Raw genomic sequence first — 22885 nt, forward strand, 5'->3', positions numbered from 1 at the left:
AAACATTAATGTTTTATAACCTTGGTTCAGCCTAAGAGAAATTTCTGGGCTTTTAAGTGCATTAATATAGTAATTAACAAAAGAATGCTAGGGAATTAATAACTTTTCATCCTATGTTTACAATGTTTTATTAACTGAAATATTAAATTATACAGACTAACTGTACAGTGCAGTTTTGAAAGGTGATTTCTGATAATATAGTATGTTCCTTTGCAATGCTCAAGGTTTTGCTATAATAGCAAGCATCCACCGATGCAAATCCGCTTGTAAGAGCTAGCTCTGCATTTTTTATTATTCGATTAGATTCCTATATCCGCAACTTCAGTTTTCAGGGTCATTAATAAATCCCTCCGTTATTACGAAATCGGTCCTATTTCTTCTTTCCTGTGAAGGGTTAAAGATCGCTGAACCGGCAGCATTCTGGGAGTAGTAGTTTTTAGCATACGCTGGCGGGGAACGGTATGCTTGCTGTTTAAGAGTTATCTGCCAAAAAAGTAAGTTTTCGGTTTCTCTTTGCGAGAAGGAAAAAAATAAATGAAAACTAGCACATTATTATGGTGTGCTTTTTTAGAATATGTAGCAGTGTAATTGCTTTGGCTGCTTAATGAGAGAGGAGTCTAATTTTTGACCACGTGGACAGCGTTTGTAAATTTCTTTCTTCCTGTTTTTCCTCCAGTTCCGAGTAGGCTTTTTTATATTTTCTTGATATAAATGGTTGTGTTTTTCGTGTGTTGCTTGTGTATTTTTTAAAACAATATGTTCCGTATTAATTAATTAACGTATAAGATTTTATAGGAGTTTGAAGTACCTGTATACATTTTTGCAAAACTAAAATTATTCTATTTCTGTTGTATTATACATGTCTTGTTCGTGGAAAGTTACGATTGTATAATTTTTACACATTATCTAGAAATTTAGGGCGGATATGCTGCGTTGCTGTGACATGATAATGTTCTCAATAATAAGCAATAATAGACTGAATAGGAAAAATAAAAAAATAACGAAATGCCATAATTACAGTTTTCTGGATGTTTATTGATGCTGTATAAGTTGGAGTGCCAACGTTTAAAATCACATGGGATCTTAGGCCTGATTTATACAAGATTTTGACCCATGTGGGAGACTTGTTTTTCCAGATAAATTGGACTTTCCTCCCTCACCATCCAGATACATTGGATGTGTAACTCTTAAAATTCCCAGTAACCATGAGTAGCTGGAAATTATGGGAGCATAGTCCTAATTTGGGTTAGAAAGACAGATGCAAACTATCAGTGCATATTTAATCATATCTAAATATATTTAACTATATCCAGAAGTCATTGTATATAATGCTCGTTTGCTAAAGTGTAAATAGGTAAGCTGTTAAGTACTGTTAAACACACACCTTGGCATGCAGGAATCCAGTAGTGTTGCCTTATTTTTCTGCATTCTGCTATGCAAAAAGCATGAGGTGAGTGATTTTGAAATCAATTTTGTTTCAGGAATTTTTCTATCGGAAAAGGAATTTCTCTAATTTTCATACTGGGCTGTTGGAGCATGCATCTTCTTAAAAAGTCATAATCATCCAGAGCTAATTCAGTTTGTTGCAGTACAAATAGTTACTATTAGAAAGCTCATACTTTGGCCTTTCAGCATTGTATTCAAGGATGTGATATTAAAGCAAATGTTACCAGATGTTTTCAGAAGTACAGTTGCAATCAAAATTATTCAACCCCCATTGCAAATCAGGTTGAATGTCAAAATGTACAGACTTTCAGCTGTTTGCAATGAACAAAACAAACAAAAGCAATCAAATTAGTTCAACACAACAAATGCTTCAAGTGGTGTCCCCAAATTCAACTGAAAATGCAACTTGTAATGACTTCTCCAGTCTCAAAATTACTCAACCCCTTCACAGCAAGCGTCTTCAATACTGAGTAGAACACCCTTTTGCTGTTATGACCTGCTGCAAATGAGATGCATAGCCAGACACCAGCTTCTGGCAGCATTCCTAAGGAATCGTAGCCCAATGGCCTTCAGTTCAGTAATATTCTTGGGTTTGCGTGCGGCAACCGCCTTCTTCAAATCCCACCAGAGATTTTCTATGGGGTTCAAGTCAGGTGACTGTGATGGCCACTGTAGAATCTTCCAGGACTACTTCTGCATCCAAGCCTTAGTGGAATTTGAGGTATGCTTGGGATCATTGTCCTGCTAGAAGGTCCAATGATGCCCAAGCTTCAGCTTCCTTACAGACAGAATGACATTTTCTCCTAGAATTTCCTGATACTTCAATGAATCCATCTTGCCGTCCACATGCTGCAGGTTTCAAGTGCCAGAGGATGCAAAGCAGCCCCTGAGCATCACTGAGCCACCACCATGCTTAACTGTTGGCAGAGTGTTCTTTTCAGCATATGCTTCATTCTTCTTCTTCCGGACATACCGCTGATCCATCGAGCCGAAAAGTTTGTTTCATTGCTCCACAGAACAGAATCCCCAAACGTCTGTGGCTTATTGATATGATTTTGAGCATATTGGAGCAAACTTTTCTTGTGCTTTTGGGTCAGTAGTGGTGTACGTCTTGGAGTTCTGGCATAGAAACCTTCTGTGTTTAGTATGGGCCTTACTGTGCTCACTGAAACCTCAGTGCCTGTTGCCACCAAGTCTTGGTGCAGGTCTTTTGCAGTCACTTGAGGGTTTCTCTCCACCTGCCTTCTCAGAAATCTGGTTGCAGCCATTGACAGCTTCCTTTTTCTGCCCCATCCAGGTAGTGTAACCACTGTTCCTTTAACTTTGAACTTGCGAACTATGATTCCAATGGTTTCTCTAGGAACATTCAGTGCCTTCGCTGTTTTTGTATCCTTTTCCCTGTTTGTGAAGGGCGATGATCTCTTACCTTTTTGGACCATTCTTTTGACTTAGCCATACTGTATTTATAACATGCAGTCAAATGTGACACTCAACAAACCCCTAGCCAGTTCAGGTATTTCATGTGTTCCAACTCAAGCACACCTGGTGCAACTAATGAAGCCCCTGATTAGTTGCATCAGGTGTGCTTGAGACAACACCTGTTTTGCATACTGTATGTGGGCTGTTGTGACGGATTCTATTCAGGCGGTTGAATAATTTTGAGACTGGAGAAGTCAGTATAAGTTGCATTTTCAGTTGAATTTGGGAACACTACTTGAGGCATTTGTTGTGTTGAGCTATTTCAATTGCTTTTGATTTGTTCACTGCAAACAACTGAAAGTCTGTACATTTTGACATTCAACCTGATTTGCAATGAGGGTTGAATAATTTCAATTGCAACTGTATTACTTGATGAAAAATTCATATAATGGCTGGTATATATGCCTATTAGAATAGTCGTTTTGTCATGTTGTTAGGAAGAGAACTGAAACAATGGAAGATCAGTTAAATGAAAAAACAATTTCATAATAATTATAGATAATTTTTGTGAATACCAGGCACAATGTGATTTTAATTATTTTGCATATCATTGGGTGTTGTTTTGTTTTGTTTTGTTTTGAGTTCCTGAGACTATTTCAAAGACCATGGATTGCATTGCTTACTCTGGTTTCAGTATTTTTCAACCATGCAATATGTAATATCTCCAGTAACCTAAAATTACTGTTTGGTGGTGAAGTGTTCAGTATAATCAGAGGAAGAATAACAAACTGGTTATTTGTATTAGTTATTTCAAAATGAAAACATTATTGCAACTTTTTGACAATTTATGTTGCTGATATCAAAGGGGGTTTTGTCAGTCTGAAAAACACTTTGTAATAACAAGAAAGAACTGCAGACTCCTTTGTATTCTTTAAGCTTGATTTGCTTCTGTTTATTGCACCACTATTCCAGTTGATTTATGTTTTGTCAAATTATTTTATTTATTTACTTATTCAATTTGTATAGCTACCCATCTCACATGCACGATTCTGGGCAGCTCACAGCCATTAAAAAAATCAACAGAAACAACACAATACAAATAGACAAAACATATAAAACAATTTAAAAACCATAACATATTCAGCAGCCAAGTTACTGAAAACATTCAAAGCTTTCAGTATAACCATTGAACGGCTCCACATCACAACTGGATCCCCAAGCCTGGTGACAAAGCTAAAGGACAGCAGGGTCAGACCCAATGTGATCTCTGGGGAGGGGGATGATAGTCCAAAGGGCAGGCACCACAATAGAAAAGGCAGTCTTCCTGGGTCCCATCAGATGGCACTCCATAATAAACAGGATCCACAACATGCCTCTTCTGCTGGATCTGAGAGGATAGGTAGATGTGACCTGGGAGAGCAGGTCCCTCGAATGCCTCAGCCTCACGCCATGTAGGGATTTATAGGTCATTACCAGCACCTTATCTGAACCCAGAAGCATTCTGATGACCAATGTAGTTTGTGGAGCAGAGGAGTCACATGCACTAATCACAGAGTGCCCATAACTTCCCACATGGGTGCATTTTGCACTTGCTGCAGCTTCCGGATGCTCTTCAGAGGCAACCCAATGTAGAGCGCATTACAGTAATCTATAAATTACACATAATTTATCCGTTTAATAACCAGGACAGGACTTACACACTGATTTAAGTTTGGAAGTTGCAACCAAACCGGGAATGGATAATTTCCTCATACATGATCTTTCCCCTATTCATCTTTCTTTTCAGTAAATACAGTACAGGTAGTCCTTTGGTTACGCTGGCAGTTGGAACCAGAATTTCTGCACTAAGCAATGCGGTCATAAAATGCAGTCTCACGTGACCGCATCACTTAGTGACAGCAGTCCCTGTTGCTGTCATTAAGTGAGGACCATGCTGGACATTAAGTGAGGACCTCACATGACCTCAATGTGGGAAAAGGTGCTGAAACCACATTCCATGCAAGCAGGCCAGCAAACGAGAGCTACAGGTGGGCAGGTGCCACAGATGGGCACTACAGAGCAGGAGCCACTTACAACCTCCTGCACCCTTCCCCATTTACTTTGCTTTTGGGAAATCAGCAGGGAAGGTCACAAATGGCAATCACATGACTGCAGGATACCGCAACTGTCATAATTGCAAGACAGTTGCCAAGTACCCGAATCACAATCACACGACCACAGGGACGCTATGATGACTGCAACTTCGAGGACCAGTCGTAAGTTCCCCTCAGTCAACACTGTTGTAATTTCAAACAGTCGCTAAATGAATGGTTGTTAAGCAAGGATTATCAATAGAGCCCTTTTTAAGCATTGCTGAGGGTTTTTTTCCCCCCCAATGCAATTGTTTGGAAGACATCCATAATACAGGGCAGTATCCACAGTGTTATATTGCTGTTTAATGTCACATTCCAATGCACAGCATACAGGAACAGTAGGCAGAGTTGAAAAGGTCATATGTGTTTTATCATATCTGGTAATATAGTTCAGGGCCATTTACAGCACTGCAGTTGTGGGAAAAAGTGAAGGTCTTACTGCGACTGCTATTTCACTTACTTTAATTCATGTAGCTACAAGCTGACAAACATGCTTACGTTGCATTTTTATGCAGGTTACTTGTGCTGGCAATTCATCCTACAGAGGAATCCAGTGTGTTTAGTTTTTGCTTTGTTTTTCCAGTGGAGTCCAGTGAGCTCCAACTAACAATGTAAAATATTAGTTTACATTTGTGCTGGCTTTGTGAAAAGCTCAGTAACAACACACAAGCACCTGTAGCTGCAGAAGAATATAGGTTTTAAAAATACATGGTGATTATTACTGGTGTGCAATTTGTATGTATGTAGTGAAAATTATTGACAACAAGAAAAAAGCAGCTAAGTGGCTCCAGCTTGCTAATATCTTCCCCCTAGCTTGAAGTCAAAGGAGAAGAAATGGGGAAGGGAGAATGCTCAAAGCAAGTTTTAAACTTTGAAACAAGCCACATAAGTATAGGCTTTGGCACACATTATTGGTTGTGAAGTCAAACAGCTAATATAGATGAATTCCAGCATGGATTGTATCCCTTGTCTAGGCAACTGGACAGAATTGGTTTGCCTTTTTCTAGGTTGTTTTTCAACTTTCTAGTTTAACCTATAACCTAGGATTTCTTGATGGTTTTCCATCCAAGTTTTAACTAGGTCTGACTGCTTAGCATCTGGATGATCAAGTCTGGGCTCAAAACCTATCAAATGCTAACCACAAATATTTAACTAAATATGGCCAGAATCCAAAAAAGGTTGTTGCAAGAAAGTCAAAAATTGGACACATCTAGGGGGATTTTGTGCTTTTTCTTTGAACTCTAAATCCCCATTTTATCTTACATACTGTACCACTTTTGAAAACTTTCTTGGTTTACAGAATAACATAAAATGTTCTTTAAAAAATTGAACAGACTTTTGGACATGGGGAACAATTGACACAGCAGACAGTTAATTGTTAATTTGATTTTTTTTCTACTATAGATAAACTTGTCTGGAAAATACATATAAATAACCAGATGTAACCACCCTCTCTTTTGATACTGAACTGAACTCTTCTTTGATTGGTTACTTGCATAATGTCATTAGTATGAACTTGATCGGCTTATAGCTGAAGGGTCCTCTCTATTTCTTTCCTTTTTTGCCTGCCTTTTTTGGAATATTCCTCTTTGCAGATTGCTACTATCACAGTAAGTACACTGTGTGTCAATGTTAGCCTTTAAGTACCAGTTCTAAGGGAATGACTTGTTTGATCATTAAAACTATTACCATCTTCTGATTCTTTGGATATTGTATTATAATTGTAAATGCCTTTACCTGGAAGTAATTTCCATTGTTGCTTAACACCATATATCTTTTCAAAAAAGTTATATTGGATTTGTTACTAATTATAAATTCTCAAATTAAAGAGATTGGTGCATGTAATTTCTGTAATGAAATTGTTAATAACAGAATTTACAGAAAGAAATTACAGAATTTCTTTCCATATCAGTAAATTTTTCTGCATTTTAATTATACACAGTTCCCAATAAGATGAACTTTCTTGACTGAATGTGCAATTGCAAGTAATTTTAAATTATCACAATGTGACTGCCAACTGTTGTGATTTAATCAGCAAACCACCATTCAAAAATCATACTTTATTATGATGCGTGAATCCACCTCATTGCTACAATCCAGAGTGCTCATTTGGGCTTCACGTACATAGAGTGAGAAGTCTGAAGCTGGATTACTTAGAAGTAAACGCAACAGAATTCCATAGGATTTAGTCTCAAGTGTGCATAGGATTTGGAAATTTATAATACAATCCTATATATGTCTACTGAGCATTGTATTGTCTTACATACAGTGTAACCTATTTCTAGGTAAATATATATATTAGGATTTCATTTACTTTCTTTTTCAGCTTTACAAAGCAGCTTATTTTTTCTAAATTTCCAATTCTATCATAAAGTTTTTTTCTAATCTTTACTTTAAACATGACAAAATGGCTAGCAAGTGACAGTTGTACAAATTAAGAATATCAAAATGAGGCGGTGTTTTTAAATATGTAGCTCTCTATATAATAATTTAGACCCTGTTTTGGAAGAAAAATGACTTTTCTGGAAGATGTACAGTCTAATCTTATTCATGTCTACTTGAAAACAAGTTCCTTTGTTAAGTGAAATTTACTTTCAGATAGCCGCACACATGTGTAGCCCAAAATGTTTGGCTGCTGTTTTCTGAGTTAATGAACGCCACAGTTCTATAGATTTTTTTTTTAAAAAGTTCCTCTGGACAGAAGTAAGAGCTGCTGCAGAAGGGTTGTGATTCTTTTTTCTTCCCTTCTTTACAATCATCACTGTATCTTTTGATTGTGAAAACCCCTGATGAATAACTTATATGTCTTGATTGGCAAAATCTAAGTGAACTAACAAAGTCTGTTTAGTACATAACAGCCCTCTGCCTGGGAAGAAGAATGTGTGCTTACTACCAAGGAAGGCTCTGCTTAACTTTAGAGAAGGCCGTTATATAAGTGGGTGTCTTCCTTGCCAGTTCCAAGGCCATTTTACATTACATTCACACTCTTTCTCGTCCCCCAAATGAGTATCTAAAAGCAGGATTTGATTTTATCCGTGCCGTGCAAAGGAGGAATTGTGCACATTGACAAGAGAGGTAAATGACCTGACTAAGGATGACATCACAGGTGGAGGGGAAGGGCAAATGCCATATTTGCAAAGATTGCAACAGAGGGACAGCTTTGTTAAGTGAAATTTTTAACTAAATAGCAAGCTATTTTCTTGGCAGCATTACAGGATATAAAAGCATCCCTATAGCAAAGGCAGCTTATCTGTCTTACAGTGTCTTTTAAAAATTCATAACAAATGTTTCAGCTGCATAAATAAATACATTTGTAATCATATTTAAAAGTATTGTGGATATAAAAGATTCCTGTATTATGTCTCTACAAAATGTACAAGTGATGTTTGTTTGTTTGTTTGTTTGGGATTGGTTAATTCTAGGGAAGACCCCACGAAAGCTGTCTTTTGCTGTCAGAGAAAATGCTGTTAGTCATGATCAGTGTTCAGTAATTACTGATACAGCAGGTGGAAGCACTTGTTTCTACCTTCCCTTTCAGTGAAAAAAGAAGTTACATTCCACAGAAGAAGAAATGTCGCTTGCCCAGCCTTCCATGTGTTCATGAAAAAACTACGCCTTTGATACCACATGCAGCCAAACCTTGGTTTGCAGTTACTTTAAATCAGTGTTTTTCAAACTTGGCAACATTAAGATGTATGGACTTCAACTCCCAGAATTCCCCAGGCAGCAAAAACACTGCTCTAAATAGAGAGCTCACTGACAGGGTGATCTTCCAGTCTTAGTTCTTTGTACTTTTGCCAAAGAGAAAAGACAAAGTGCACCTGAAGTAGAGTAGTTTAGCTGATTAGAAGTAAATGGGATGAAACAGGGTTCCATGTCCTGGCCAGGTGAGGTTGAGGCTCCTGTTTTTCCTGTGCATGGCTCAGGCTGCAATCCAAAAATATATAAATATATTTCTTGGAGTGTAAGCCCAACTGAACTCTATGGGATTTCTAGGTGGGAATGTATGTACTTTAAATCCCGGTGTTAAATGGAAAGAAGCCTTGACATTTGTCTGTCTCTGCCCTGTGTGCACTTTCAGAGGAGTATGAAATGTATCCTTAAAAGTGCATTAAAATAGAATACTTTGAGAAGAGGCACTGCTTATAGCATTCCTCTTACACAAAAATGAATTCTTTAATACTATTGTTACAATTTGCTATATGAATGGATAGATTGGAAAAATTGTCCTAACAGTCAGAAATCACGCTGAGACGAGGAGTAGGTCTCTAGTGTTTATTAGTAAAGGTAAAGGTTTCCCTTGACGTAAAGTCCAGTCGAGTCCGACTCTAGGGGGCGGTGCTCATCTCCGTTTCTAAGCCTTGGAGCCGGCGTTGTCATAGACACTTCCGGGTCATGTGGCCAGCATGACGACTCGGAACGCCGTTACCTTCCCGCCGAAGCGGTACCTATTGATCTACTCACATTTGCATGTTTTCGAACTGCTAGGTGGGCAGGAGCTGGGATTAACAACGGGAGCTCACCCCGCTGCGCGGTTTCGAACCGCCGACCTTCCGATCAACAGCTCAGCGGTTTAACCCGCAGCGCCACCGCGTCCCTATACTGCTACATAAAACAGAATCCTAACAAACTGAAGAAGCGTGGGAAAAACCCAGACAGATAAACCCCAAAAGTTAAGGCGGGTCTGATCTGTGTCTCTTTGAATGGCTGCTTAATTCCTCAGTACTACGCATGTGTTTTCCCCCCTGGATTGGGGCCCCCTCCTGCTCGCCATCAGTACTCATGACAAAAATGGTGTTAAAATGTTTTGGCTTTTTATATAAACATATGGCTTCTTTTTTGGAGGAGAAAAGAAATTTGTTGCGATAAATGTACAAACCAAGTTTTTGAAGCGGTGGTTCAGTGCAACATCTAATATTTGCATGTTTTCCTTCTGCACAGATTGATGGCTGATCGAGTGCTTGTGGTTGGCAGTGGAGGCAGAGAACATGTTCTGGCTTGGAAATTGGCACAGTCTCCACACCTGAAACAAGTCCTGGTTGCTCCAGGAAATGCTGGAACAGCCAATGATGGGAAAATTTCTAATTCAGGTAACTTATAGAAATGTGAAATAAGATCTATAGCACTTAAGGATTTGTGTTTCAATCTTTTGTGCTGATAAATTTGTGGCTTTCCTGCATGCATTCGTCTTTTGTAGATTTGCTGGAAGAATAAAAAAATAAAAATAGGGTATACAGATTTTTTTTCATCCAAAAACCTGAATTTGTTTCTTTCATAGTACCCACCAGTCTTCTAAAATCCTCACTATGCATTATTTTTTTCTGTGATTTCACTGGCATTAATAATGGCATTAAAACATGAATTCAAAATTCTCCTTGACTCTGCACTTCTGTGGACAACTGCAGAATATCTGTGGAAACACTCCGAGTTGTTAGAAAGGGGAATACTTGTATGTGCATCCCTTTTCCAAATGTATACTCACATCTCTAATGAAAGAAGTATGCAGTAGGCTACCTCAGGGTTCTGTCCTGGGCCCAGTGCTTTCACCATTTTTATAAATGATTTGGACAAGGAGATAAAAAGGGTATTTCACAGAATTGCAGATGATACAATGCTGTGGGGACGGGATTGCTAGCACCTGAGAAGATAGGCTTAAAGTTCAAAAGGATCTTGACAGACTTGAACACTGGGGCTTTTCCAACAAAATGCAATTCAGTGGCAAGAAACGTAGAGTTCTACATTTAGAAAGTAAAAAACAGATGGACAGGAACAAGATAGATGATAGCTGGCTCAACAGTAGTACTTGTGAGAAGGATCTAGGTGTCCTGGGAAACCACTGATTAGGCATGAGTCAGCAGTGTGTTGCAGCCGCCAAAAGAGCCAGTGACGTCTTGGGCTGCATCAGCAGAGATATAGCACTGAGATCACAGGAAATTGTGGCTCTACTCTACACTGCACTGGTCAGACTATACCTGGAATACTGTGTTCAGTTTTGGTTGCCACAATACAAGAAGGATGTCAAACTAGAAAGAGTGCAGAGAAGAGCAACAAAGTCAGGGACCTCGAGACTAAAGCCCATGAAGACCAGTTAAAAGAACTGGGTATGTTTAGCCTAAAGAAGAGAAGGCTAAGGGGAGACATGATAAGTCTTCCAATACTTGCAAGGAAGAGGGTGTGGATTTACTCTGAATAGTACCTGAGGATAGAATAAGAACCAACAGATGGAAGCATTTCAGAGATCCAAGTCTGAAATAAAGAGTAATTTTTTGTCCGTGAATGCTTTAAGCAGTGGAACAGTCTGTCTCCTGGAGTCATGGGTGTTCTATCACTGGAGATTTTCAAACAAAGCTTTGAAACAATCCTCTCAGACAAAGCTTGGACATTCATTTGTCTGGGATGGTCTGAGGGTTCATGTCCAAGATCCCTTCCATCCCTATGATTCTTGGAAAATAAGCAATATACTGAGTATCTTCAGCAAAGGATCATTACCTTGTCGTGGTGCTGGAGCTTGAGCACCTCAATGATGCCATGAGCTAAACCGTGAAGGGCCACCCAAGACGGGAAGGTCATGACAGAGAGGTCAGACTAAATGCGATCCCTGGGGAAGGTAATGGCAACCCACCCCAGTATTCTTGCCGTGAAAACTAAATGGATCAGTACAACCAGAGATATGTCGGTATACCATCGGAAGATGAGACCCCCAGGTCGGAAGATGGTAAAAATGCTACTGGGGAGGAACAGAGGATGAGCTTAACTAGCCCCAGACGTGATGACACAGCTAGCTCAAAGCCGAAAGGACGGCTAGTGGCTGGCGGTGAACGGCGAATCCGATGTTCTAAGGATCAACACACCATTGGAACCTGAAATGTAAGATCTATGAGCCAGGGCAAATTGGATGTGGTTATTGGTGAGATGTCAAGATTAAAGATAGACATTTTGGGTGTCAGTGAATTGAAATGGACTGGAATGGGCCATTTCACAACAAATGACCACCAGATCTACTACTGTGGACAAGAGGACCACAGAAGAAATGGAGTAGCCTTCATAATTAATCGTAAAGTGGCTAAAGCAGTGCTTGGATACAGTCCAAAAAACGACAGAATGATCTCAATTCGAATTCAGGGCAAGCCATCTAACATCACAGTGATCCAAATATACGCCCCAACCACAGATGCTGAAGAAGCTGAAGTAGAGCAGTTCTATGAGGATCTGCAGCACCTACTGGACAACATGCCTAAAAGAGATGTCATTTTCATCACAGGAGACTGGAATGCTAAGGTGGGCAGTCAAATGACACCTGGAATTACAGGTAAGCATGGCCTGGGAGAACAAAATGAAGCAGGACATAGGCTGATAGAATTTTGCCAAGACAAGTCACTCTGCATAAGAAACACTCTCTTCCAACAACCTAAGAGACGGCTTTATACATGGACTGCACCAGATGGACAACACGGAAATCAGATTGACTACATCCTTTGCAGCCAAAGGTGGCAGACAACTATACAGTTGGTAAAAACAAGACCTGGAGCTGACTGTAGTTCAGATCACGAACTTCTTCTTGCACAATTTAGGATCAGACGAAAGAGATTAGGGAAGACCCACAGATCAGCTAGATATGAGCTCACTAATATTCCTAAGGAATATGCAGTGGAGGTGAAGAATCGATTTAAGGGACTGGACTTAGTAGACAGGGTCCCGGAAGAACTCTGGACAGAAGTTCGCAACATTATTCAGGAGGCGGCAACAAAATACATCCCAAAGAAAGAGAAAAGCAAGAAGGCAAAATGGCTGTCTAGTTTATACCTTCTCAGTTGACCAAAACCATGATGGAAGAGCATGAATTAAGAAAGGAAAGGAAAGGAAAAATAGATATGTTGTTTGTTAGTGAAACTAAGAGAAAGAGAAGGATGTAATAGACCTCATTGAAGGTGGTCTGATCTTAGGGAATAGAATTAATGAATGCATGCATGGAAGCAAAAGTGTAGATTTAATTAAGAATAAAAGGGCTAATATGTATGTCATAAAATATGAATTATGCAACTCTCCAAGTCATCTTCTGTAGTCTGCAACAATTGAGAACACTACCTGCCAAGACCAGGATGCTGAGTTCTTCTTAGATGCTCAGGCTAAACCATGGGAAGTGCTTCAGGAAAAAGAGCAGCATTGTGGTAGTGACTTAACAGCTTGCTTCCAGCTGATCCAGTGTGTCTCACAGCAACAGCAAGACCTTGTTGCTTGGGCTGCATGGTTGGCGCACCTGAAGATACAGTCCTCTGAGAACCCCTGTCCGCTCTTGTACTCATGGTAGGGGTGACTTCTGAACTTGCACTGAGCTTGGCCACAGAAGATGGTCCAGGAAGTTGGAGTTGCCTAAGGGAGTGAAGGAGGCATTATCCAAGGAAGTGGGTCAGGTCTGGCTGTCTTACTGCAAAGGTCTCTCTACCAGTCCAAGAGCGGGAAAGCAATGAGTAAGCATGCAAGATATCTCTGCGGTGGAGAGGAGACGAGGGGGAAAGTGAATGAGAAAAAGAAGATAGGGAGGAAACAAGTTGGGACAAATTCCATCTAGTCTTAGATGAATTCCATCTACAGTTGGGCTTCAGCTCCAGAAGATTCTGGAGTAGATGGATTATCAGGCTGGGTCACAGTATGGAGGCAGCACTGATTGCACTTGTTGATGACCTGCGGCAGATGACCTCTCTTAACAATAGGTGGGTTTGAGGCTGTGAGGACCTTGGGGGGAATATTGTTACAGAGGGTTATGTTTCTAAGCATAAATCTATTCACATGTACATATGACAAAGATATGAATCAAAATAAGTGATTAGGGATATGCTGCTTTTTGGATCTAAACTGGGAAAAGTTTTAAAATCCAAATAGTTATGCATGATTGATTGGATGGTTTATGATGAAAGGAAGAGATAAATTGTGAAGGAGACAGTGATGAGACATGCTGAATATGGGACAGACTATGTTGTGGTAGTCAGGAATGGATCCTGGGGGAAAATTGGAAGAAATTAGAAGGGTTTTTTTAAGCAAGTTTAAAAAGTAGTCCATTAATTCTTCTATATGTGTATACCAAGCCTTTCTCATACCTTGAAATTGGAGGGATGTGTCAATTTTCCTTGAGGTTTCCTCTGAAATGAAAAAATAGTGTCTTGCTATTTTTGCTTCATATTGAATTACAGGAACAGCAGCTTGGTTAATCAGTGTTTTGACCTTTCTGGACTTACAGAGAGAATCTGCACAGCTTACAGTGAGCAGTTTAAAGTTTGCTTCTTGGGACATGCTGTGTATGACTGAACTTCTATTTTTTCTCTGTTTAAAACATTGAATTTCATGAGTATTTAATTTTGTTAATATATACGGAGGAAACATTACTCTGTGTTGCACCTTCAGCTCCAATCCAGTTCATTACTATATACAGTACATTGTACCTGGAACTGCATTCCAAAACTTAGTGGTTGATAGGAGTCAGTCCTTTCCCTTGAGATGTATAAAATCATGCATGGCTTAAATAAAGAGGATAAAGATAAGTTTTTCCTCCTCTCTCAAAATATTAGGCTGAGAAGCCAATGAATGAGATGTAAAATACTAGTTCTAAGGGAATAATAGTGGGAGAGGGATGTGTTTGAGTCCTGATTGTATGCACCACAGTCATCCAGTTGGCCATTGTGAGAAACAAAATGCTAAACTAAAAGTGAGGTAGAAATGAGGCTTTCCTATTTTATGTGTTTCTTAAGAAATCTAACTTTTATTGCAAATATAATGAATGTTTCTTAGCATTCATTGGTAACTGGGCTAAGCCCATATTCTGCATCCATGAGAAATATGTTATGTTATGAATATTTGCTCTCTTTTTTTATGGAATGCTCTGCTATTTAATTACTCCGTATTTTTTCAGCGTGTATGTTAAGGAGCTCTTCCTCTAACAAAGGTTCGGCTGAATTCAAACCTTCAACAGTAGCACTGTACTTTGGAGCCTTTGGCAACCCAGTATAATTGTTAGCTTGCTCCTTATCCTCCTGTGCCTATTTCCAAGGTTAGGAAGAATTTCTGGGTCCATCACACTTACTGATATGCACCAAAACTCTCATCACAGCGAGCCGGCAAATGGAATTTCTGCTTGTGTTCTGTGCATGAAAAATCCAGGCATAGGATTCCCTTTGCCCACTGTTTCATCTGCAATTTGGTATATGTAATAAAGCAGTCCTGTTTCTTTTCAGACTACTGCCAGATTTTTAAAAAATGTATTTCCTCCATTTAGTTATCCTTTTCATGAGGAGAATGAGATGTCCCATGGCATTCATGTGATGGTCATATGATATGTTGAAATATACAGTTTTGAACAAAAATCTTTTTTCTTTATGTTCACTGAATTAAATTTGATTTATTTTCAATAATAATGCTTTCATGATAAGACCAACATTATGGTCATCATTGCAATTTCATTTATTTTTTGAGACATTGCTATTGGCACACTCAGAGAAGAAAGAAGAAACATAAATGTCATCTGCATATAAGTAGCTACTTAAAATAATAGTGAAGAAGGGAACATTTAGCTCAGCTTTCAGGCGCATGTTCTGTCTATATAACACCCTGATTTGAATAAGCGGCTTGGAAGAATTTTAGTCAGAAATTTCCGTGTGTCCTGTGGAAATGTCAGATAGCAATTCCCTAATTTCTGAGCCAGAATTTTTTTTTTTTTTTTAGTATAAGAGATGCCCTCACTTCAAGGAAAACTCTGGCTGTTTCTGTGTACCCATTGCATAGTGGTGTTCTTTAAGATGGGTTTGACCAGAGTGGGGAAAGCAGTCCAGAAGCCAGGTGACTCTCAAAACCATTGCTATCAAATGCTCTGTTGGAAGGATCCTAGAAATAGGGTTTGTTCTTTAAAAAAAATATTTTTTTTTCTTGCAGTGATTTTTGTTCTGAAAGGCAGGTACACTTAATTGTAAGAAAGAAATACACTAAGCAGGAGCAGAGAAAAACAGATTTACCAGATAATTATACATCAAAAGCCATAGTTTAAAGATCTGCTGTTGGTTAAAAGGGCTGTCTCCCATGTGGCATCCTGGGAGCGTTCAGGTTCAACACCAAACCTGGTAAATTTTGGGCTGAGTTCTGGTGATGAGTAACTTCTAATCCTGGTTTGTGACAAAATATATTTGAAACTCAAGGCTTGGTGTTGCAATACCAAACTGGGGTTTGTTTGTTTTTTGTTACAGCTGAACAATCTTAACTGCATAAGCAGTTTACATGTTTTGGTTTTTGCTTTTTTAAAGGTTGAGCCTCTTAGAGGAGGCAGTCTTGATATTCTTTGTGAATGCATGTGTTTATATTTTATGCTTTTCATGTAATATCCAGAGAAGAAAATAATATTCCACTTGCAGAAAGTGATGGTTTTCTGTTTCAGTTTCCAATGTCAGTGTCAAAATATATACAACTGCTTTTTTCAGATGTTATTTCAGAAGCACAAAGAGTAAGATCCATAGATCAGTCATACATTCTGTCACTGGAATGTAACATTTAACAAGGTTTCCCAGGGATATAGGTACTTGCCAGCTTCAAGAGCTCTGGTGAATATAACCAATAGTTCAAGGGTCCCCTCTCTAGAATTTTCTCATTTGTGTTTGAGAATAAAGAGTAGGAGTCTTTGACGCTGTTTCTTATCTTCTCCACACATAGCACATATAAGACAGTATCTTCCAGATTTGAAGAAGATACATACTGCATCCACAAATAATGGTTCATTAATATGCCATTTTCAAAGTGCATATTTTTTGCTATTGCCCATCCTTTTACTCAGAAGCAGGAGAGACAGAAAATTAGTTAAGAAGAAAGAATGTAATACACTAGGACTATAGAGATTTTATACATCCCAAAGAAAGAGAAAACCAAGAAGGCAAAATGGCTGTCTGCTGAGACACTAGAAGTAGCCCAAGAAAGAAGGAAAGCAAAAGGCAACAGTGATAAGGGGAGATATGCCCAATTAAATGCAAAATTCCAGAGGTTAGCCAGAAGAGATAAGGAATTATTTTTAAACAAGCAATGTGCGGAAGTGGAAGAAGACAACAGAATAGGAAGGACAAGAGACCTCTTCCAGAAAATTAGAAACATTGGAGGTAAATTCCAGGCAAAACTGGGTATGATCAAAAACAAAGATGGCAAGGACCTAACAGAAGAAGAAGAGATCAAGAAAAGGTGGCAAGAATATACAGAAGACCTGTATAGGAAGGATAACAATATCGGGGATAGCTTTGACGGTGTGGTCAGTGAGCTAGAGCCAGACATCCTGAAGAGTGAGGTTGAGTGGGCCTTAAGAAGCATTGCTAATAACAAGGCAGCAGGAGACGACGGCATCCCAGCGGAACTGTTCAAAATCTTGCAAGATGATGCTGTCAAGGTAATGCATGCTATATGCCAGCAAATTTGGAAAACACAAGAATGGCCATCAGATTGGAAAAAATCAACTTATATCCCCATACCAAAAAAGGGAAACACTAAAGAATGTTCAAACTATCGAACAGTGGCACTCATTTCGCATGCCAGTAAGGTAATGCTCAAGATCCTGCAAGGTAGACTTCAGCAGTTCATGGAGCGAGAATTGCCAGATGTACAAGCTGGGTTTAGAAAAGGCAGAGGAACTAGAGACCAAATTGCCAATATCCGCTGGATAATGGAAAAAGCCAGGGAGTTTCAGAAAAACATCTATTTCTGTTTTATTGACTATTCTAAAGCCTTTGACTGTGTGGACCATAACAAATTGTGGCAAGTTCTTAGCGGTATGGGGATACCAAGTCATCTTGTCTGCCTCCTGAAGAATCTGTATAACGACCAAGTAGCAACAGTAAGAACAGACCACGGAACAACAGACTGGTTTAGGATTGGGAAAGGAGTACGGCAGGGCTGTATACTCTCACCCTACCTATTCAACTTGTATGCAGAACACATCATGCGACAAGCTGGGCTTGAGGAATCCAAGGTTGGAGTTAAAATCTCTGGAAGAAACATTAACAATCTCAGATATGCAGATGATACCACTTTGATGGCTGAAAGCGAAGAGGAACTGAGGAGCCTTATGATGAAGGTGAAAGAAGAAAGTGCAAAAGCTGGTTTGCAGCTAAACCTCAAAAAAACCAAGATTATGGCAACCAGCTCGATTGATAACTGGCAAATAGAGGGAGAAAATGTAGAAGCAGTGAAAGACTTTGTATTTCTAGGTGCAAAGATTACTGCAGATGCTGACTGCAGTCAGGAAATCAGAAGACGCTTAATCCTTGGGAGAAGAGCAATGACAAATCTCGATAAAATAGTTAAGAGCAGAGACATCACACTGACAACAAAGGTCCGCATAGTTAAAGCAATGGTGTTCCCCGTAGTAACATATGGCTGCGAGAGCTGGACCATAAGGAAGGCTGAGCGAAGGAAGATCGATGCTTTTGAACTGTGGTGTTGGAGGAAAATTCTGAGAGTGCCTTGGACTGCAAGAAGATCAAACCAGTCCATCCTCCAGGAAATAAAGCCAGACTGCTCACTTGAGGGAATGATATTAAAGGCAAAACTGAAATACTTTGGCCACATAATGAGAAGACAGGACACCCTGGAGAAGATGCTGATGCTAGGGAGAGTGGAAGGCAAAAGGAAGAGGGGCCGACCAAGGGCAAGATGGATGGATGATATTCTAGAGGTGACGGACTCGTCCCTGGGGGAGCTGGGGGTGTTGACGACCGACAGGAAGCTCTGGCGTGGGCTGGTCCATGAAGTCACGAAGAGTCGGAAGCGACTAAACGAATAAACAACAACAATATGCCATTTTCAAAGTGCATATTTTTTGCTATTGCCCATCCTTTTGCTCAGAAGCAGGAGAGACAGAAAATTAGTTAAGAAGAAAGAATGTAATACACTAGGACTATAGAGATTTTTTGTTGCCCTCCATATTTTTCCATAAACCCATTAATAAGGGTCTGTTTCCTAAATATCATGTTTTCAAAAATAAATTGTAAGAGACAAACCAACTTCTTGGACTGTTGGTTTGATTATTTAAAATAGCATGCAAGTGTATTCCAGATGTTCAGTCAGCAGTACTAAAGTGAAGCAAAAGTTTTGTCACAATGTAAATCCTAAAGCTGCCCTAAAAAACGACAGTATTCTTTTCAATGCCCTTGCCTTTCTTATGTGAAAATTAAATGAAACCCTTTCAGGAATAATATCACAGCGTGATGTTAAATGTCCCAGGTCAGCGAAACAGCTTTGCCACATGTTTGCCAAAATTAATGCTGCAGTAACACCGCTCACAGCTCTCCAGAAATAAAGGAGGGGCAGTAAGAGATGGTCTTGCCTAATTGGTTCACCTTTGCCAGTTCACTTTAGACTTTGGATTTATTTATTCTTGATAAAAGTGTGATGGTAATGATGTCCTTTTTATCTCATGCTTGGCTTTCTATCTCTTCCAAGCAAACATTACTTGTAAGTAACTATGTCTCAATGAGGGAAGAGAGTATATTCCAAAAATAAAAAGTAAGGTACGTAACTTTATTTATAAGAATGAATTTTTCTCAGTGAGTGTTTTGCCAGAATGTATGTCAAGATTTAACATTAGACTTCTATATCATGCCCTAGAACCATTTGGTCTGAATTACAATATGTGGCATGACTTCAAAAATTCCCTTTTACAAACTGAACATCATTACCTGAATTAATCAAGGATCTGAAGTGTCTGAATTCCATTGTTGCGGAATTCCTTGTTCTTGGGATATGAGATAATAAACATACTCTGCAATTTATCAGGAAGGGAGAGGCTAAATTGTTGTGTCAGTTATGAAACTAATTGTGTAACCTTGGATTATATAGCCAACTAATTAGCACACAGCAATTATTAAAATGTAAACAATTTCAGATGCAGCAGCATAAGTGAGCATCTTGGTGTCCCCTGTTGCAGTTGATGTTCTCCCATCCCAATACTTTCTATCTGTAGAAAGGGAAAAGGTATCTGTTACGTCAAATGGATGCATTGAGGGAAAATGCATCCGTTTGATGTAACAGAAGTTTTTCTCAATGAAAAATGCAAGTACAGGGAAGAGTGATTTGAACTGGGAAACAACAGCTGGTCAAAGGGCTTAAGTGGTCTATCTCCACATCAGTGATTGATCTGGTTCTCCCAATGTGTCAAGCCCCGTATGGCTGAACAAGACCAAGAAATCAAGAACCACACAGATTTCAATAAAGTATCTGTAGTGCTTATTTGGAGTAAATTCAGAATCTTGGATACTCTGATAAGAATTCCCCAACCTCATTTATAGTGAGTAAACTAAGATGGCATCTCTTTGAATACTTTGAGATGTTTTTTCCCAGGTTTCTTTCCACCTGGACTGAGGATAAAATAAACTGGGAACTGACTTGACTGCTATCTCTTCCCTTTCTTTCACAGCCTCCCCAGTTTCTCACACCATGCCTGTAATTATTTTTAAGAAACAATTCTATTTCTAAATTCTTTGGTTCTCTCACAAAAAAATGGAAGGGGGTGGAATCATGTTGTAAGTAATAAATAATTGCCAGGTTTTTTTTTAATCTCCTGATAGTAATCTCAATCAGTGATCATGCTGCCCTTTCCACATACTGCAAAGACCAGAAGATTGACCTTGTGGTGGTTGGTCCAGAAGTCCCCCTTGCTGCTGGTATGTCCAAATGAGATTATGAAAATATTTTCTTTCGCAATTCCATTCTCCTATCTAACTTATTAACTGATTGATGTTAAATAGTTTTACAAAATATTCTAGGCAATATTTAATATTTAGCCATTATATAATTATTACATAAATATATCAAATGATATACTAATAGTTAGATCTAAACATGCATATGTATGTAATGTGCACGCACTACAGAATACATTTAGTCAGAATATAACAACGGATATAACAACACTATTATTTATTAGTTAACGGAGTTCCTTAGCCTGCTGCCATAATTGGATCACAATTAAGAAATATTTGGTGGGTCAGTTTTGTTTAAGATGTAGTATTTTCTTTTGAGCAACTCAGGGTTCTCACATGATGCTGACAAAGAAATAGGTAAAGCAATAGATGCCCATCATATTGGTAAATCTCATCCCAGTTTGGAGGGTATGTTTAAGCCATAAAAGATATAAGAAGTAGAATTTTCGAAGAGTTGCAGTGCTCCTTTTAAGGTGCCAGTCATCCACCTATTTTTTTTTAAGTATATTCCATTCCTCCTCTTTTCTAATTTTCTGATCTCCCACTCCAGCAGCTACTGGCATTCTATGGCTGTTGAGCATGCTCAAATTTTCACTGGGTGTTTATTAGTATTTTGCAAAATGTTGAGTTCCCCACATGTTGCTGATACCTCTATTTTGGGTGTGGATAGTGCCATTTGGGCTACATAAAAATATGCACTTGGGGAACTGAGTTCATGTAGGCAGTTGTGTTTCAATGTACTCATATGAAAGTCTATCTGACTTTGACGCATGTTTTTTGCTAGGAATTGTTGATGACTTGGCAGCTGCTGGTGTGAGATGCTTTGGTCCTACAGCAAAGGCAGCTCAGCTCGAGTCAAGTAAGAGTTTTTCCAAAGCCTTTCTAGATCGTCATGGCATCCCTACTGCACAATGGAAAGCTTTCACTAATGAGGAAGAAGCTTGCACTTTTATTACTAGGTATAGTAGAGCATCTTGTATTCCATTGTTCTGGTATTTGATAAAGTGTTAGAGCTTACAGTTCATATCATATCTCACATGCTTGCTTACTTTTTTTTTTTTACCCCAAAGTGCATCATTCCCTGCCCTAGTTGTAAAAGCGAGTGGTCTGGCTGCTGGAAAAGGAGTGATTGTGGCTGCTAACAAAGAAGAGGCCTGCCAAGCTGTGCATGAAATAATGCGAGTGAGTAGGAAAGGACCAAGCTTGAACAGTGTACAAATGTGTTTCACTATATTTAATGTAACCATGACCAGAAATATTTTACTATAATTAAAAGAAATTGGCTTCTGTTTAATTTGGTATATTTTGTTCTCCAAATCACCCAGGGCAAGATTTTTAGTCTGAGAAACAGAGTTCAAATGGTTTACATTTTATAGTGTTTAGATATTGCTAATTGGCTCAAAATGCACCATTCGGTTTGTGTCAAGTAGTAACTTATGTCTAACAACAACAGCACTGTGAATATACAGTCTCTGTTTGATGCCAACATTTATAAAATATTTTTAAGATCTTTGGTAATGACAATCAGGAAATTATTTGTAGGATAAAAGCATAAGTTTTTAGAACTGCTTGGATCTGTAGATCTAGTTTGGACTGCCAAGAACATATAACTACTATCCTAAAAAAAAAAGGAAGAAATGCTTTAGCTTGAAAAAAAATGTTGTAGTGTGCTAATGCTGCTCTGTCAAACTGCAGCTCTTTCTCCTGGCATAACATCTGTGTGTTTCTTGCTATATTTCTTCCAAAACATTATCATTTCAGCACTGCTTTTAAGTATGGACTAGTACAGTGATGGCGAACCTATGACAAGCATGTCAAAGATGACATGCCACAACATTTTGGGTGACACGCCAGTGTTCACCAATACCTGACAACAAGGGCTGTGCCTTGGCACAAAGGGGCGCCTTTGAGTGAAGGGGGGTGCTTTTGCTGGCTTCATGCAAAGCCAGTTCCTGGAGGAGCCACTTGCAATTTGGGTGACATGACAGCATTCACCAACACCTGACAGCAAGGGGCGTGCCCTTCACTCAAAGGCACCCCTGCACACCCTTTTGCATCAAGATATGCCCCTTGTTGCCAGGTGTTGGTGAACGCTGGCTTGTCACCCAAATTGCAAGCGGCTCCTCCAGGAACAGCTTTGAGCGAAGCCAGCTAAAGCATGCCCCTTCACTC

General features: G+C 39.1%; 1 protein-coding gene across 5 annotated transcripts in view; it reads left to right on the top strand.

Moving 5' to 3' along the window:
* The first annotated feature begins 416 nt into the window (after positions 1–416).
* Positions 417–22885, top strand: part of GART (phosphoribosylglycinamide formyltransferase, phosphoribosylglycinamide synthetase, phosphoribosylaminoimidazole synthetase) — a 63366-nt gene continuing 40897 nt past the window's right edge. For 4 of the 5 annotated variants that reach the window (XR_010068085.1, XR_010068084.1, XM_063305409.1 and 1 more), the window contains exons 1-5: positions 6500–6607; positions 9939–10087; positions 20579–20674; positions 21498–21672; positions 21784–21895. Coding sequence is in view for 3 of the 5 variants with exons in the window: in XM_063305409.1 (XP_063161479.1) it covers positions 9943–10087; positions 20579–20674; positions 21498–21672; positions 21784–21895 (528 nt within the window). In the remaining 2 variants the exon portion in view is untranslated. Of the gene's footprint in view, positions 495–6499; positions 6608–9938; positions 10088–20578; positions 20675–21497; positions 21673–21783; positions 21896–22885 lie in introns of those variants that run through there. The other variant, XM_063305410.1, reaches the window with a different exon arrangement.

The sequence above is a fragment of the Candoia aspera genome, chromosome 5, assembly GCF_035149785.1.
Source record: "Candoia aspera isolate rCanAsp1 chromosome 5, rCanAsp1.hap2, whole genome shotgun sequence".
NCBI lineage: Eukaryota > Metazoa > Chordata > Lepidosauria > Squamata > Boidae > Candoia > Candoia aspera.